We start from the raw sequence: 15,377 nt of genomic DNA, 5'->3' as shown, positions 1-15,377 counted from the left end.
TGTGACAATAGGTCCGGCCTCCGAGGTAGTTCCCATGCTGTCCCTGCTAGGAGTGACAGTATTGACCTTAATCAGTGGTGTCTCAGCCATCTGGGGGCAATCAGAAGGACCTGGTTTCCCGATTCTGTTCAGAGTCGTTGGAATCATTGGGGTTGGGGGGAAGGTGTGTAGTTTCTTCCTCGGCCACTCGTGGGCCAGGGCATCTAGGCCACATGGCCCGGGGGGGGGGGGGGGGGGGGGGGTTTAAATATTGAGAAACAAGGGGGACACTGTGTGTACCTCTGAGCCAAACAGATCCACCTCCGCTTCCCTAAAGAATAACAACATGCGACTCACTATTCAGGGATGTAGTCGCCACTCCCCATCCGGAGGGGAGGAGACCCATCAGTCTTTTACACTGAAGAACAGTCACCTTCTGGTCTTGGACAAAAGGTTTGAGGTGATCTACAATTTTCTGGACTCGCTCTTTGGTGAGATGAGCCCTCCATTAGAGACGAGTCGATCCGCATGCCCACGAATATCACAGTTCGTGTGGGGACCAGGTAGCTTTTTTGCATGTTCAACCGGAGGCCTCGCTCTGAGATGTGCTTCACGAGAGCTGTCGTGTATGCTGCTGCCTGTTCTCCTGACTGAGTTTAGATTAGCCAATCGTCTAGGTCATTTAGTACTAAAATCGCTTGATGTTAAGGGTGCTAGAGCGGCATCCATGCATTTTGTGAATGTTCTTGGTGCCAGGAAGAGGCTGAAAGGTAACACTTGGTACTCACGCTATACCGTTGAATGCAAAGCGCGGAACTTCCTGTGAGCCGGGTGGATCGATATGTGGAAGTAGGCATCTTTTAGGTCAACAGTGGTGGACCACTGGCCTGGGCTGATAGCCTGTAGGATGCAGGACGAAGATGGCACTTTGAAGGGGAGGGTTTTCAAGCACCGGTTGAGAGGCCTCAAGTCCAGGTTGTGGAAAAAGCCACCATCCCTCTTGAGGACTAGGAACTTAGAACCCACTGTGCTTAGAATCCACTCCTCAGAACCCACTGTGCTGTTCTGATGGTTTGAGTTGTCTGATTGCCTCCCTGATGGAGAAGAATGCAATCTCTAGTTGAAGAGCTTCTCTTTTCAGGGTGTCGGCTGTTGTAGTTGACCAGACCCCTCTGAAAGGTGGTGGCCGGCATCGGAACTGGAGTTTTTACCCCTGTAGTACTGTATCCAGCATCCAGAGGGACTCCACAAGCTCCTCCCACAAGCTCAAGCCATCACCACACCCATCAGGATGACTGAGGGGGCGCTTCGGAGCAGAGGGACGGTGCTTGTTATGTCGCTGCCTGTGCTGGTGGGGGCGCCACTGCTGACCCGGAGTCTATTGATGTGGGTGATCTCGGCATGGCTGGTTTGGTGGAGGACCCAAGCTGCCTTTTGAGGCAGGGGAAAGCTGAGGTCTAGACTGCAATTGTCTCTGCAATTGTCTCTGCCCTGCGTTACCCTACCCAGATGGACCCATGCAAGACTGCAGGGTCTCTCTGTCCTTTTGCAGCTTAGCCGTTTGGTCCAAAATGGCATCCACACTAGGACCAAAATTTGGCCTGGGGAGATGGGGAGCTCCATAAAAGTTTTTTTCACAGAGGCTGACATTTTTGTCTGTAAGAGCCAAAGCTGTCTGCGTGATGACTGTAAACAGGGCTTTGTCATTAGCACGTGACCTCATAGCCAATCGTGCATCATATACTGTAGGCGTGGGCAGAGAGTAGCACTGAAGGGGGAATCCACAGCCTGAATTGTATGCTCTAAGCCTAGGCACATCCATACAGGTGGAATGGGCATCAATACCAAAGGTATTGATGTGAGAAGCCAGACTCAACTGACACAGTAACAGACTATGTGTGAGGAGAGGTCCTGAGAACAGAGTGGTCAGGCACGCGGCTCTGAATCTCACTCCGGCAACAGCTGCGGAGTCTCCCCTAGCCTGGGTGGGAGCTGCATGAACTGTCAAGTATAGACACGGCCTAAATATCTAGCCTAACCAATGAATTTATTCTCCCTCTCCGTCCATTGTGTTGAATGTGCACCTCCCCCTCCCTTGCCCTAGACTCCTATTCACCCTCCCTGTCCTCATCGGTCTCACATCCTAATCATTTAACTCATTTACTTGGACTACTTTTCCCTACTATAGGCCCCATTTTGACACTCCATATGACACTATCTCAAACGATGTCCTACTCAAACTGTTTCCATGGCTCCCATAATTTTTCCGAAAATCCTCTTATGAATATCACCCTTTATTGAATTCCATTTTAATCTAAAGGCTGTGTACGAACTCCAGTTTGTTTGACTTTTAAACCCCGGACCATTTCAGATCTGTAACTTCCGCTCTCTCTCTATTTTCCCACCTAGTGCAGTCCATGTGGACAGTCCACCCACTATCCCCACACTTACCACCAGCTATGCCCACGGCACCTCCTCCAAGTCTCTACTCTTCAGTACGGTTGGTGGGAGCCTCCAGGCTTCAGCTGAACGCTTTCCAGACCGGGAGGCTGTAGTGTTTCTACAGGACGGGGTCAGGAAGACCTTCTCACAGCTCCAGCAGGATGTGAGTGGTGTCTACTTCCTATTTTCTACTAATCCTATGCCAAACAGATTTGGGGTACACAAGGGCTCTTTCTGTAGTGTGTGAAAGACTTCAAAAACTTGATTCCTCAACTCCTTGCCTCTATCTCGAAAGCTCATTGAAGGAGGAGATCCAAGGCGAGAGAGTTAAGGAATCAAGGATTTTGAGGCTTGCACACTTTCCAGACCGAGCCAAGACACATGTCCTCTCGCCCCCTTCAAAAGGAATGGTAACATCTAGTTGAAACAGCATGTTCTACGCCCATTTAAGGGAAACCCTATGGAGGCAGATGTATAAAAAAGCAAAGTGTGTTATTGTTTGCAATATGAATTCAGTAACACGTGAGTACACAAAATTGCTTCTCGCTGGTCTATGTACTCTCATCCATACCTACACATGCAGTCAGAGCTGGCCCTAGCCTTTTGGGTGCCCTATGTGACATTTTGTTAGACTTGCTGTCATTCTCATTTATATTTGTTGTCACTTATTAAGCATCCTAAGTATTTCATATCTTTTGGTCCACTTAAAGGATTGCTGTATATCATGAGTTATTTTTCTTATTTCCTTTATGTAGTTTTTTTACCCTATTAATTTTATATCCTGATATTTTAGAGTAGTTCTAAAATATTTTTATCAAAGGGGCATAGAGTTTTCAATATTAGTCAGGTATATCAGGAGATCATCTGCAAATAATTTTAGTTTATATTAATGTTTACCATGATACCTGTTACGTTTGGGTCCTGTCTAATTCTTTCTGTAAGCGGTTCAGTTGACAGTGCAAACAGTAGGGGGAGAGGGGACATCCCTGTCTTGTGCCCTGCCCCTTTTCGAAATGGAATTGAATCAGATAATGTATTATTTGGTAAATTCTTGCTTTAGGACATTTATATAATGTTTGTATAACATTTATTATTTCAGCTGGAATGTTTTGAATAGAAAGGCAATCCAAGATTGTCAAAAGCCTTTTCGGCATCAACAGCCATTATGGTTAAGGGTACTGTACTGCAGCGCCAGCTGTGCCATCAGAGACTCTGGGTTCGCGCCCAGGCTCTGTCGTAACTGGCCGCGACCGGGAGGTCTATGGGGCGACACACAATTGGCCTAGCGTCGTCCGGGTTAGGGAGGGCTTGGTCGGTAGGGATGTCCTTGTCTCATTGCGCACCAGCGACTCCTGTGGCCGGCCGGGCGCAGTGCGCGCTAACCAAGGTTGCCAGGTGCACAGTGTTTCCTCCGACACACTGGTGCGGCTGGCTTCCGGGTTGGATGCGCGCTGTGTTAAGAAGCAGTGCGGCTAGGTTGGGTTGTGTATCGGAGGACGCATGACTTTCAACCTTAATCTCTCCCGAGCCCTTACGGGAGTTGTAGCGATGAGACAAGATAGTAGCTACTACAACAATTGGACACCACGAAATTGGGGAGAAAAAGTGGTTAAAAAACAACACAAAAAAAACAGCCATTATTGACATTCTCTTAAGGCATCCCAAATTATATTGGTGATCGGCTTTTCTCTGTCCTCTGACAACGATCCGATATCATTATATCATGAATGTTTGAATCTAGTAAATTGTTGAGTACATTCAATTCTTGAATAGCTTTTGTTACTTTGAGAAAAAAATGGATAATCTTTTGTAGTTAGGAATGGTAATCTTCAGGTGTCCTAGTAAATATTTGGAGACTTCCTAAATGTGCCTTTTTACAACGTCTGTCAATCTTATCTAATGTAGAATTTAGGTCACCTGCTAAAATAATAGTTCCTGTCTGGATTTGATCTAATATAGCTTGAATTGATCTAAAAACACCAGATGTGCCCCTGGTGGGATATACAATAAAATCAATGTATATTTTTCCCCATGCAAGGTGCTGTACAATTCAAAATGAGAAAATATGCTGAGATATAAGGGAAAATAGTGTATTCTTATTTATCAGGATGCTTACAGTTTTGTTGTTGCTACAGTAGGTAGCAGAATAGGCCTCTCCAACCCAATTCCTATTTAAATATTACATTTCTCCTTTGTTTAAGTGTAACTCTTCCAAGAACCACATCTGCTGACCATCTCTAAGTGTTTGAGAATCATATAAAAAAACATTATGGAGCCCGTGCACCTTCCATGTGATAAGCTTGGCCAACAAAATCCAATTTATCACCAACCCCCATCCTTGCATCTTTTCCCTGTCTTATCTTCTCAGGCAAATTTACACTCCTCTTTACATCTACTTACTCATCCATTCTCCTTCATTCACACACAACATATACCCTCTGCCTCCAAAGATCCGTGGGGGATGATGTAGTGCACACACAATGTACTTTTTCTCTTAATTTTTCATGTACCGAATAAATATGGACTTTTTCAACTTTACTGTTGCGATAAATAGCAAATGTGCCTACTCTGGTCTTTTTCCATCCCTATTTTAAACAGTTCACCCAAATTACAAAAGAATACAAACATTTTGTATTAATCTTAAAAGCAGTCTATGGACAAGCAGACTGCAATCTATGATTTGGCTATGCACTGCCATCAACCATTAATATTTCCTGTGGAGAGCTTTTGTGTAGTGGTAACACTCCCCGGCATGTCCTATACAACATTTCACCTGAGAACAGGTGATCTCTGCTTTCAACCTTCCAACTGTTTCTAGCATTTACCTGTCTCCTTAAATCATTTAATTACTGTCTGAATAAAGTGTCAAACCACCTAAAAAATAATATTAGCATACTTTAAATTTCATTCCCCCAAAATTTCAAAGTAACAATGTCGTCCAATTTTTAGGGTCCATTTGATGTTCAATACACCTGACCTGTGGTTTTTATTTTGAAATGTTCCACCCTGGTCATAGGCCTGAGCCATGTCAAAATGCATAGAATTGTAGGAAATTAGCTTTTTAAACAGTAAAATAAATATCCCATCCAGGGGTTGTGCCAGGGGGGAATGAAATTCACTGTGGTTCAGAATCACACAGTTTCACAGATACTGTACATTATCAATGGACCCTCGGCTCAGTCTGGGTTCAAACTTTATTCATAACATTCAGTACTGGCAGGCATTTGATACTGGCAGTTCAACAGGTCAAAGATGGGAACACCGGTACTTATTTGCAACAGATAATTGTAGACTAAGTGGAAAAACTACTTATTTAAATATGGTACTTAAACATACTGTCACACCCGGATCTTTCACCTGTATTTGTGATTGTCTCCACCCCCCCAGGTGTCGCCCACCTTCCCCATTTATCCCCTGTGTATTTATACCTTTGTTCTGTTTGTCTGTTGCCAGTTTGTAAAGTCAACCAGCGTTTTTGTTATCAGCTCCTGCTTTTCCCAGTCTCTCTTTTTCTCGTCCTCCTGGTTTTGACCCTTGCCTGTCCAGACCCTGAGCTATCCTGCCGACCTGTACCTCTGCCTTTTTATTTTATTTATTTTATTTCACCTTTATTTAACCAGGTAGGCAAGTTGAGAACAAGTTCTCATTTACAATTGCGACCTGGCCAAGATAAAGCAAAGCAGTTTGACAGATACAACGACACAGAGTTACACATGGAGTAAAACAAACATACAGTCAATAATACAGTATAAACAAGTCTATATACAATGTGAGCAAATGAGGTGAGAAGGGAGGTAAAGGCAAAAAAGGCCATGGTGGCAAAGTAAATACAAAATAGCAAGTAAAACACTGGAAGGGTAGTTTTGCAATGGAAGAATGTGCAAAGTAGACATAAAAATAATGGGGTGCAAAGGAGCAAAATAAATAAATTAATTAAATACAGTTGGGAAAGAGGTAGTTGTTTGGGCTAAATTATAGGTGGGATATGTACAGGTGCAGTAATCTGTAAGATGCTCTGACAGTTGTTGCTTAAAGCTAGTGAGGGAGATAAGTGTTTCCAGTTTCAGAGATTTTTGCAGTTCGTTCCAGTCACTGGCAGCAGAGAACTGGAAGGAGAGGCGGCCAAAGAAAGAATTGGTTTTGGGGGTGACCAGAGAGATATACCTGCTGGAGCGTGTGCTACAGGTGGGAGATGCTATGGTGACCAGCGAGCTGAGATAAGGGGGGACTTTACCTAGCAGGGTCTTGTAGATGACATGGAGCCAGTGGGTTTGGCGACAAGTATGAAGCGAGGGCCAGCCAACGAGAGCGTACAGGTCGCAATGGTGGGTAGTATATGGGGCTTTGGTGACAAAACGGATTGCACTGTGATAGACTGCATCCAATTTGTTGAGTAGGGTATTGGAGGCTATTTTGTAAATGACATCGCCAAAGTCGAGGATTGGTAGGATGGTCAGTTTTACAAGGGTATGTTTGGCAGCATGAGTGAAGGATGCTTTGTTGCGAAATAGGAAGCCAATTCTAGATTTAACTTTGGATTGGAGATGTTTGATATGGGTCTGGAAGGAGAGTTTACAGTCTAACCAGACACCTAAGTATTTGTAGTTGTCCACGTATTCTAAGTCAGAGCCGTCCAGAGTAGTGATGTTGGACAGGCGGGTAGGTGCAGGTAGCGATCGGTTGAAGAGCATGGATTTAGTTTTACTTGTATTTAAGAGCAATTGGAGGCCACGGAAGGAGAGTTGTATGGCATTGAAGCATGCCTGGAGGGTTGTTAACACAGTGTCCAAAGAAGGGCCGGAAGTATACAGAATGGTGTCGTCTGCGTAGAGGTGGATCAGGGACTCACCAGCAGCAAGAGCGACCTCATTGATGTATACAGAGAAGAGAGTCGGTCCAAGAATTGAACCCTGTGGCACCCCCATAGAGACTGCCAGAGGTTCGGACAGCAGACCCTCTGATTTGACACACTGAACTCTATCAGAGAAGTAGTTGGTGAACCAGGCGAGGCAATCATTTGAGAAACCAAGGCTGTCGAGTCTGCCGATGAGGATGTGGTGGTTGACAGAATCGAAAGCCTTGGCCAGATCAATGAATACGGCTGCACAGTAATGTTTCTTATCGATGGCGGTTAAGATATCGTTTAGGACCTTGAGCGTGGCTGAGGTGCACCCATGACCAGCTCTGAAACCAGATTGCATAGTAGAGAAGGTATGGTTAGATTCGAAATGGTCGGTAATCTGTTTGTTGACTTGGCTTTCGAAGACCTTAGAAAGGCATGGTAGGATAGATATAGGTCTGTAGCAGTTTGGGTCAAGAGTGTCCCCCCTTTGAAGAGGGGATGACCGCAGCTGCTTTCCAATCTTTGGGAATCTCAGACGACACGAAAGAGAGGTTGAACAGGCTAGTAATAGGGGTGGCAACAATTTCGGCAGATAATTTTAGAAAGAAAGGGTCCAGATTGTCTAGCCCGGCTGATTTGTAGGGGTCCAGATTTTTCAGCTCTTTCAGAACATCAGCAGAATGGATTTGGGAGAAGGAGAAATGGGGAAGGCTTGGGCGAGTTGCTGTTGGGGGTGCAGTGCTGTTGACCGGGGTAGGAGTAGCCAGGTGGAAAGCATGGCCAGCCGTAGAAAAATGCTTATTGAAATTCTCAATTATGGTGGATTTATCAGTGGTGACAGTGTTTCCTATCTTCAGTGCAGTGGGCAGCTGGGAGGAGGTGTTCTTATTCTCCATGGACTTTACAGTGTCCCAGAACTTTTTTGAGTTAGTGTTGCAGGAAGCAAATTTCTGCTTGAAAAGGCTAGCCTTGGCTTTTCTAACTGCCTGTGTATAACGGTTTCTAGCTTCCCTGAATAGCTGCATATCACGGGGGCTGTTCGATGCTAATGCAGAACGCCATAGGATGTTTTTGTGTTGGTTAAGGGCAGTCAGGTCTGGGGAGAACCAAGGGCTATATCTGTTCCTGGTTCTAAATTTCTTGAATGGGGCATGTTTATTTAAGATGGTTAGGAAGGCATTTAAAAAAATAAATATCCAGGCATCCTCTACTGACGGGATGAGATCAATATCCTTCCAGGATACCCCGGCCAGGTCGATTAGAAAGGCCTGCTCGCTGAAGTGTTTCAGGGAGCGTTTTACAGTGATGAGTGGAGGTCGTTTGACCGCTGACCCATTACGGATGCAGGCAATGAGGCAGAGCCTGCCTGTCATCCGGTACCGTTGCCCCACCTCTGCTTTACAGAAACCCTGCCTGCCTTGACCTGTCTTATTGCCCCACCTCTGGTTTACAGAAACCCTGCCTGCCTTGACCTGTCTTATTGCCCCACCTCTGGTTTACAGAACCCTGCCTGCCTTGACCTGTCTTATTGCCCCACCTCTGGTTTACAGAAACCCTGCCTGCCTTGACCTGTCTTATTGCCCCTGCTGCATTATTAAACCATTGTCAATTTGACGTGTCTGCATCTGGGTCTTATCTTCATACCTGATACATACATGGTTAACTCCCGTTTCCATTCCACAAAGGGAATGCATCTACGATCATGTTTAGTACATATCAATCCATATCAACAGTTTATCAAATACATGGAAATAATGAATCAAATCATTTTCCATTACACAAGGGGTTGCACAAAAGGGAACATCAGGTTGATTGGACGTCAATACATCCGCTGTCTCTCCCCTCTTGTTCAGTTGGAAACAGCATTGCACAAGTTCGCAAACGCAGCGCTGATATCACACACAGAGCCAAAACAAATACGAGGAGGAGATTTAGCCCAAAACAAATTTAGGGGTTGATTTGATAAATTCATCACTATTTACTGTGGCACATGATGCCCTTTTGTTCTGTAGATTTAAAAAAGGAATCTGTTACTTCATTGACCATAAACTCAGCAAAAAAAGAAATGTCCCCTTTTCAGGATCCCGTCTTTCAAATATAATTTGTAAAAATCTAAATAACCAAACAGATCTTCATTGTAAAGGGTTTAAACACGGTTTCCCATGCTTGTTCAATGAACCATAAACAATTAATCAACATGCACTTGTGGAACGGTCGTTAAAACACTAACAGCTTATAGACGGTAGGCAATTAAGGTCACAATTATGAAAACCTTGGACACTGAAGAGGCCTTTCTACTGACTCTGGAAAAACACAAAAAGAAAGATTCCCAGGGTCCCTGCTCATCTGCATGAATGTGCCTTAGGCATGCTGCAAGGAGGCATGAGGACTGCAGATGTGGCCAGGGCAATAAATTGCAATGTCCGTACTCTGAGACGCCTAAGACAGCGCTACAGGGAGACAGGACGGACAGCTGATGGTCCTCGCAGTGGCAAACCACGTGTAACAACACCTGCACAGGATCAGTATATCCGAAAATCACACCTGGGGGACAGTTACAGGATGGCAACAACCACTGCCCGAGTTACACCAGGAACGCACAATCACTCCATCAGTGCTCAGACTGTCTGCAATAGGCTGAGAGAGGCTGGACTGAGGGCTTGTAGGCCTGTTGTAAAGGCAGGTCCTCACCAGACATCACCGGCAACAATGTTGCCTATGGTCACAAACCCATCGTCGCTGGACCAGACAGGACTGGCAGAAAGTGCTCTTCGCTGATGAGTCGCGGTTTTGTCTCACCAGGGGTGATGGTCGGATTTGCATTTATCGTCGAAGGAATGAAGTTACACCGAGGCCTGTACTCTGGAGCGGGATTGATTTGGAGGTGGATGGTCCGTTATGGTCTGGGGCGGTGTGTCACCGCATCATCGGACTGAGCTTGTCATTGCAGGCAATCTCCACGCTGTTCTTTACAGGGAAGACATCCTCCTCCCTCATGTGGTACCCTTCCTGCAGGCTCATCCTGACATGACCCTCCAGCATGACAATGCCACCAGCCATACTGCTCGTTCTGTGCGTGATTTCCTGCAAGACAGGAATGCCAGTGTTCTGCCATGGCCAGCGAAGAGCCCGAATCTCAATCCCATTGAGCATGTCTGGGACCTGTTGGATCGGAGGGTGAGGGCTAGGGCCATTCCCCCCAGAAATGTCCGGCAACTTGCAGGTGCCTTGGTGGAAGAGTGGGGTAACATCTCACAGCAAGAACGGGCAAATCTGGTGCAGTCCATGAGGAGGAGATGCACTGCAGTACTTAGTATCTGGTGTGGCGACCAGCTGCATTGACTGTTACTTTTGATTTTGACCCCCCCTCTTGTTCAGGGACACATTATTCAATTTCTGTTAGTCACATGTCTGTGGAACTTGTTCAGTTTATGTATCAGTTGTTGAATCTTGTTATGTTCACATGTTAAGTTTGCTGAAAATCAACACAGTTGACAGTGAGCGGACATTTTTTGTTGTTGTCTTAAGCAGTTGTGGCTATTTAACAAGACCCCAATGGTTGGAAGAACGCAGTGAGCTGGGTTGGAGGCAAAGTCTAACCTGGTGTGATCTCCAGGTTATGAAAGCATTAAACTAAGTTCAAATGTGACCAATGACACCAAACGTATTAACCGTATTTGTCTTGGGACTACGGTAACCAGGCAGTAGCTGGTATCTGATTAGAAAGTGATTTCTACGGTACTTACCTGCTGTGGATACAGCTACCCATGATATGACTGGGCATAGCGTGGATAGAGTTCAGATAGCCAAACCTTGACTTTTGAAGTTAAACATTCATTCGGCGATAAAGAATTGTCACGTGTTTGGGTAACAACCAGCTGTGTCGCTCACTCCGTTTGGTTTAGATTCTATTGATAGTCATAGTAATCAATAATGTATTTCTGCAGTTTAAAATGCGGTTCTGATGAATTCAATGTTGAAATGTGCACTACAAAATACCCCTTTAGATATGTTTTACCTTATCTCTTGCTAATGTTTTACTCAACTGTCTCTCTCAATTCCCCTGTCTCTTTCAGCAATGCTGCTGTGAATCACTTTCTAGCGTCCATCTATGCATTGATTACCATTACTTCTTTGTGCTGATGGTGCTCCATTATGGCTCAGGTGGACCAGGCTGCTGCAGGCCTCCTGGCACTGGGACTGAAGAGGGGGGACCGACTGGGCATGTGGGGACCCAACACATATGAGTGGGTCCTGTTCCAGTTTGCCTCAGCCAAGGCTGGCATCATACTGGTGAGCTCTGACACTGGTGGCATGGAGGAGGAATCTTAACAGGGGAAAGAGGTTTTTCAACCTCAATTGTGAAGTCAAGTACATTAAAGCCGTTTTTCATTAGTTATGCTTTGTCTTCTGACAGGTGTCTGTGAACCCAGCCTATCAGGTGCAGGAGTTGGAGTTTGCTTTGAGGAAGGTGGGTCACTTGAGTTGCCACGTCATGTTTTGTTCCATGAAAGTTGCACTGGGTGTGACACTATTAAGTACGGTGCAGAGATAATTGCTAGTTAAACAGTTTATAATGAGGATAAAGGCAATGATGTTGATGACGTTCATTGGTGGTAATAACAGTGTGTTCATTGGTGGTAATAACAGTGTGTTCATTGGTGGTAATAACAGTGTGTTCATTGGTGGTAATAACAGTGTGTTCATTGGTGGTAATAACAGTGTGTTCATTGGAGGTAATGATGTAGTTTCCTGCTTTGGTCCAGGTTGGATGCAATTCCATTGTGTGCCCGACCCAGTTTAAGACCCAGAAGTACTGTGACATGCTCAGGCAGATCTGTCCAGAGATGGACACTGCTATCCCAGGATCGGTCAAGAGTGCCAGGTATGACCACCCTGTTTTCATATACAATCACAACTCTTCTTTTGACAAAATAACACCATTTCAGTTACACTGAATGATGATCAAATTACAATGGCTTGTGTTCTGGTGGGTGCAAAGCACTGAATGTTGCAGATAGAAAAAATTCTACAGCTCAGATGATTCTCTGATCTATTCTACATGACTGAGAAGCTTGGCTGTCTGTTCTACATGTTTTTTTATCGGAATGTTTTATTACATTTTGTGCTGAGCGACTAGAGCTTTTTGAGGTCTTTTTTTTTCCAGAGAAAAAAACAACTTTAAATGCAATACACATTTTGTGGGTTGAATGCTGTAAGAACAGAGTAAAACAATTAAGGAAAGTCCCATGATGGAGGTGACTTGCCATAACTGCTTTTCACTTATTAACCATCATTTATCCACATTTACTTTACTAAAATATTTCAGTTGTTGTGTATATTTGTTTTATTTGATGACTTTATTATTTCATTCCAAGTCATCTTCTCAATAGAGCTCTATATGCTGTCTGGCAAAATCACTATTTTAGTCATTATTCTTCAAAGTAAATAAGGCATACTTTTATGACTGCTAAATACCAACTGTCAAACACTTAGATCAGGAATGGGCATCTAGCGGCCCCCCTTTTGAAGGCCTTCGGATCAGTAAAAAATGTAATACTACTATGTATATATATTTTTTGGGGGGAAACTCTGTCGTCTCACCTTACTGTTAGAATAGTCACTGATAGTCAGTCAATTAGCCCATGTCAGCAAACCATTTTTAGATTGCTTTGTTTAGTGGCCAGATAGCTAAACTTACTATCATGGTTGAATTACTGGCCGGGGGGGCCCCCACTAATTGACAGATGTTTTTTTTAAAGTCTCACTCATATATCATATAAAAAAACTGCAAACATTTCTTCTCTGCCCCATGGCAAAATGTGTAGAATTGAAGCAAATTTCCTTTAAAACTTCAATTTTCTCCACCACCGAATGTCAAAATGTACACCCCCATCAAAGTTGCCCATCCCTGACTTAGATCTTGTATTTTCCAGTAGAGATACCACTAGATCGCGCATTCTTCTCTTTTACGTAGCAGTTGAAAAAAAAAAAAAAACACAGAACGAAAACGTTTGTGCGCAATGAATTATGGTCATTGTAGTTAATTTCCACATTATCTGCACTCAACTAAGTAGAATATTGGCCTGTTGGAAACTACAACTTCCTACTACATCGCACAGTTTGGGCTTGATATGATTCATCTCAACAGAAACTGTGTAATGTGCTTATTAAACTCACAGAAAAAAATACAAACCGACTTCAGTCAATTAGTTGTTTAAAAATAACTGAAATGTCAGATAATCGCTCAGCTTTAGTTACATTGCACCCCACTGAGCTCACACGATTATCTGTTCTATTCTACATATCTGCACTCAACTAAGTAGAATATTGGCCTGTTGGAAACTACAACTTCCTACTACATCGCACAGTTTGGGCTTGATATGATTCATCTCAACAGAAACTGTGTAATGTGCTTATTAAACTCACAGAAAAAAATACAAACCGACTTCAGTCAATTAGTTGTTTAAAAATAACTGAAATGTCAGATAATCGCTCAGCTTTAGTTACATTGCACCCCACTGAGCTCACACGATTATCTGTTCTATTCTACATAATGTATTTCTATCTGAATGTTTTGTTACGTGTGACCCTCCCTCCTCAGACTCCCTGACCTCCACACAGTGATAGTGACAGACAGCCGGCAGCCGGGGATGTACCACCTAGAGGACGTAATGCAGGCAGGGAGCAGCCAGCACATGCAGCAGCTGGAGGAGCTGCAGAAGAAACTGTCCTTCGACGACCCCATCAATATTCAGTTCACATCGGTACTTTTAGTAAACTGTATATACTCTCACTCTCTATTCTTCCCATTTGATCCTGTGCTCACAGTTTGTCTTTACATGGTCATGGTGTCCAACAACTCTATAATGTGAATTCGTGTTAAATCCTCTGTTGACAGGGATCTGAATCATAATACTCAACAGTATTTAGTCATGATGCATGTCCCCTGTGCATGTCCCAGTTGACCTATTCAAGTGCATTCTCTGACGTACTTGTTTGTCTGATGTCAGGGTACGACGGGGAACCCCAAAGGTGCCACCCTCTCCCACCACAACATCGTCAACAATGCCTACTGCATTGGCATGCGACTTGGATATGACTGGAGGGTGGGTCCCCTGCCTACACACACGTATGATTCCAGACAATGAGTTAGTTAGGCTGCGTTTAGACAGGCAGCCCAATTCAGATTTTTTCCCCCACTAATTGGTCTTTTGACCAATCACATCAGATACTTTCACATCAGAACTTTTTCAGAGCTGATCTGATTGGTCAGAAGACCGATTAGTGAAAGAAAAAAACAGAATTTGGCTGCCTGTCTAAACATAGCCATAGAGTCACTAGGGTAGTCTTTAATGCATGTCCCCTCAGTCTCAGGTACGCGTATGCCTGCCTGTGCCCATGTACCACTGCTTCGGCTCGGTGGGTGGTGGCATTGTCATGGCCACGCATGGCATCACGTTGGTCTCTCCCTCCACCGGGTACGACGGACGTGCCAACCTGGCAGCTATGGAGAGTGAAAGGTATGGCAGAAAGAACTAAGTCCTGGTGGTAAACATGCATTCAGTGTTATTGAGGACATTTCTGGGACAGTAAACTGTGGTGTAGGTTGTGTGCTTTGCGCCTCGATCAACTGTATCCACTTTTCCACCCCCTCCCTCCACCAGGTGTACCTTTGTCTATGGCACTCCTACTATGTACATCGACATGCTGGGCCAGCCTGACTTGGCCAAGTTTGACTTGTCGTCAGTGGAGGGAGGTGAGAGACCATGTTTTTAACTCTGCTCATTTGTTTCTGTTCTAATCATATTCTGGAAATCGGCTGGATTGAAGAGGAGTTAAGATGGCCATTGATTGGGATGAAATCCTGCATACTCGGGGGTCCTATAGGACCGTTATTGAGACATCTTTATATTGGTTATATCAAATGTACTGTATCTTAGATGTGTTTATTTATGCATTTTAGGCATCATGGCTGGTTCCCCGTGTCCACCTGAAATAGTGAAGAAGGTTATTTCTACCATGGGCATTAAGGAGTTCGTAGTGAGTAATGTTTTCTTAATTAAGTTAATTGATTAAAGTTAGCTAAGTGATTACTGAATATAATTTAGAC

At 44.3% G+C, this 15,377-nt stretch overlaps 1 protein-coding gene across 1 annotated transcript in view; it reads left to right on the top strand.

The window, feature by feature from the left end:
- Positions 1 to 15,377, top strand: part of acsf2 (acyl-CoA synthetase family member 2) — a 36,060-nt gene that overhangs the window by 7,218 nt on the left and 13,465 nt on the right. Inside the window, exons 2-10 of the mRNA XM_046368919.1 lie at positions 2,389 to 2,584; positions 11,429 to 11,557; positions 11,682 to 11,735; positions 12,031 to 12,149; positions 13,869 to 14,031; positions 14,278 to 14,373; positions 14,636 to 14,787; positions 14,932 to 15,023; positions 15,231 to 15,307. Of these exons, the coding sequence (XP_046224875.1) occupies positions 2,389 to 2,584; positions 11,429 to 11,557; positions 11,682 to 11,735; positions 12,031 to 12,149; positions 13,869 to 14,031; positions 14,278 to 14,373; positions 14,636 to 14,787; positions 14,932 to 15,023; positions 15,231 to 15,307 (1,078 nt within the window). The remainder of the gene's footprint in view (positions 1 to 2,388; positions 2,585 to 11,428; positions 11,558 to 11,681; positions 11,736 to 12,030; positions 12,150 to 13,868; positions 14,032 to 14,277; positions 14,374 to 14,635; positions 14,788 to 14,931; positions 15,024 to 15,230; positions 15,308 to 15,377) is intronic.

This window comes from Oncorhynchus gorbuscha, linkage group LG11 (assembly GCF_021184085.1).
Source record: "Oncorhynchus gorbuscha isolate QuinsamMale2020 ecotype Even-year linkage group LG11, OgorEven_v1.0, whole genome shotgun sequence".
NCBI lineage: Eukaryota > Metazoa > Chordata > Actinopteri > Salmoniformes > Salmonidae > Oncorhynchus > Oncorhynchus gorbuscha.
This window is presented reverse-complemented; position numbering and strand designations above follow the sequence as displayed.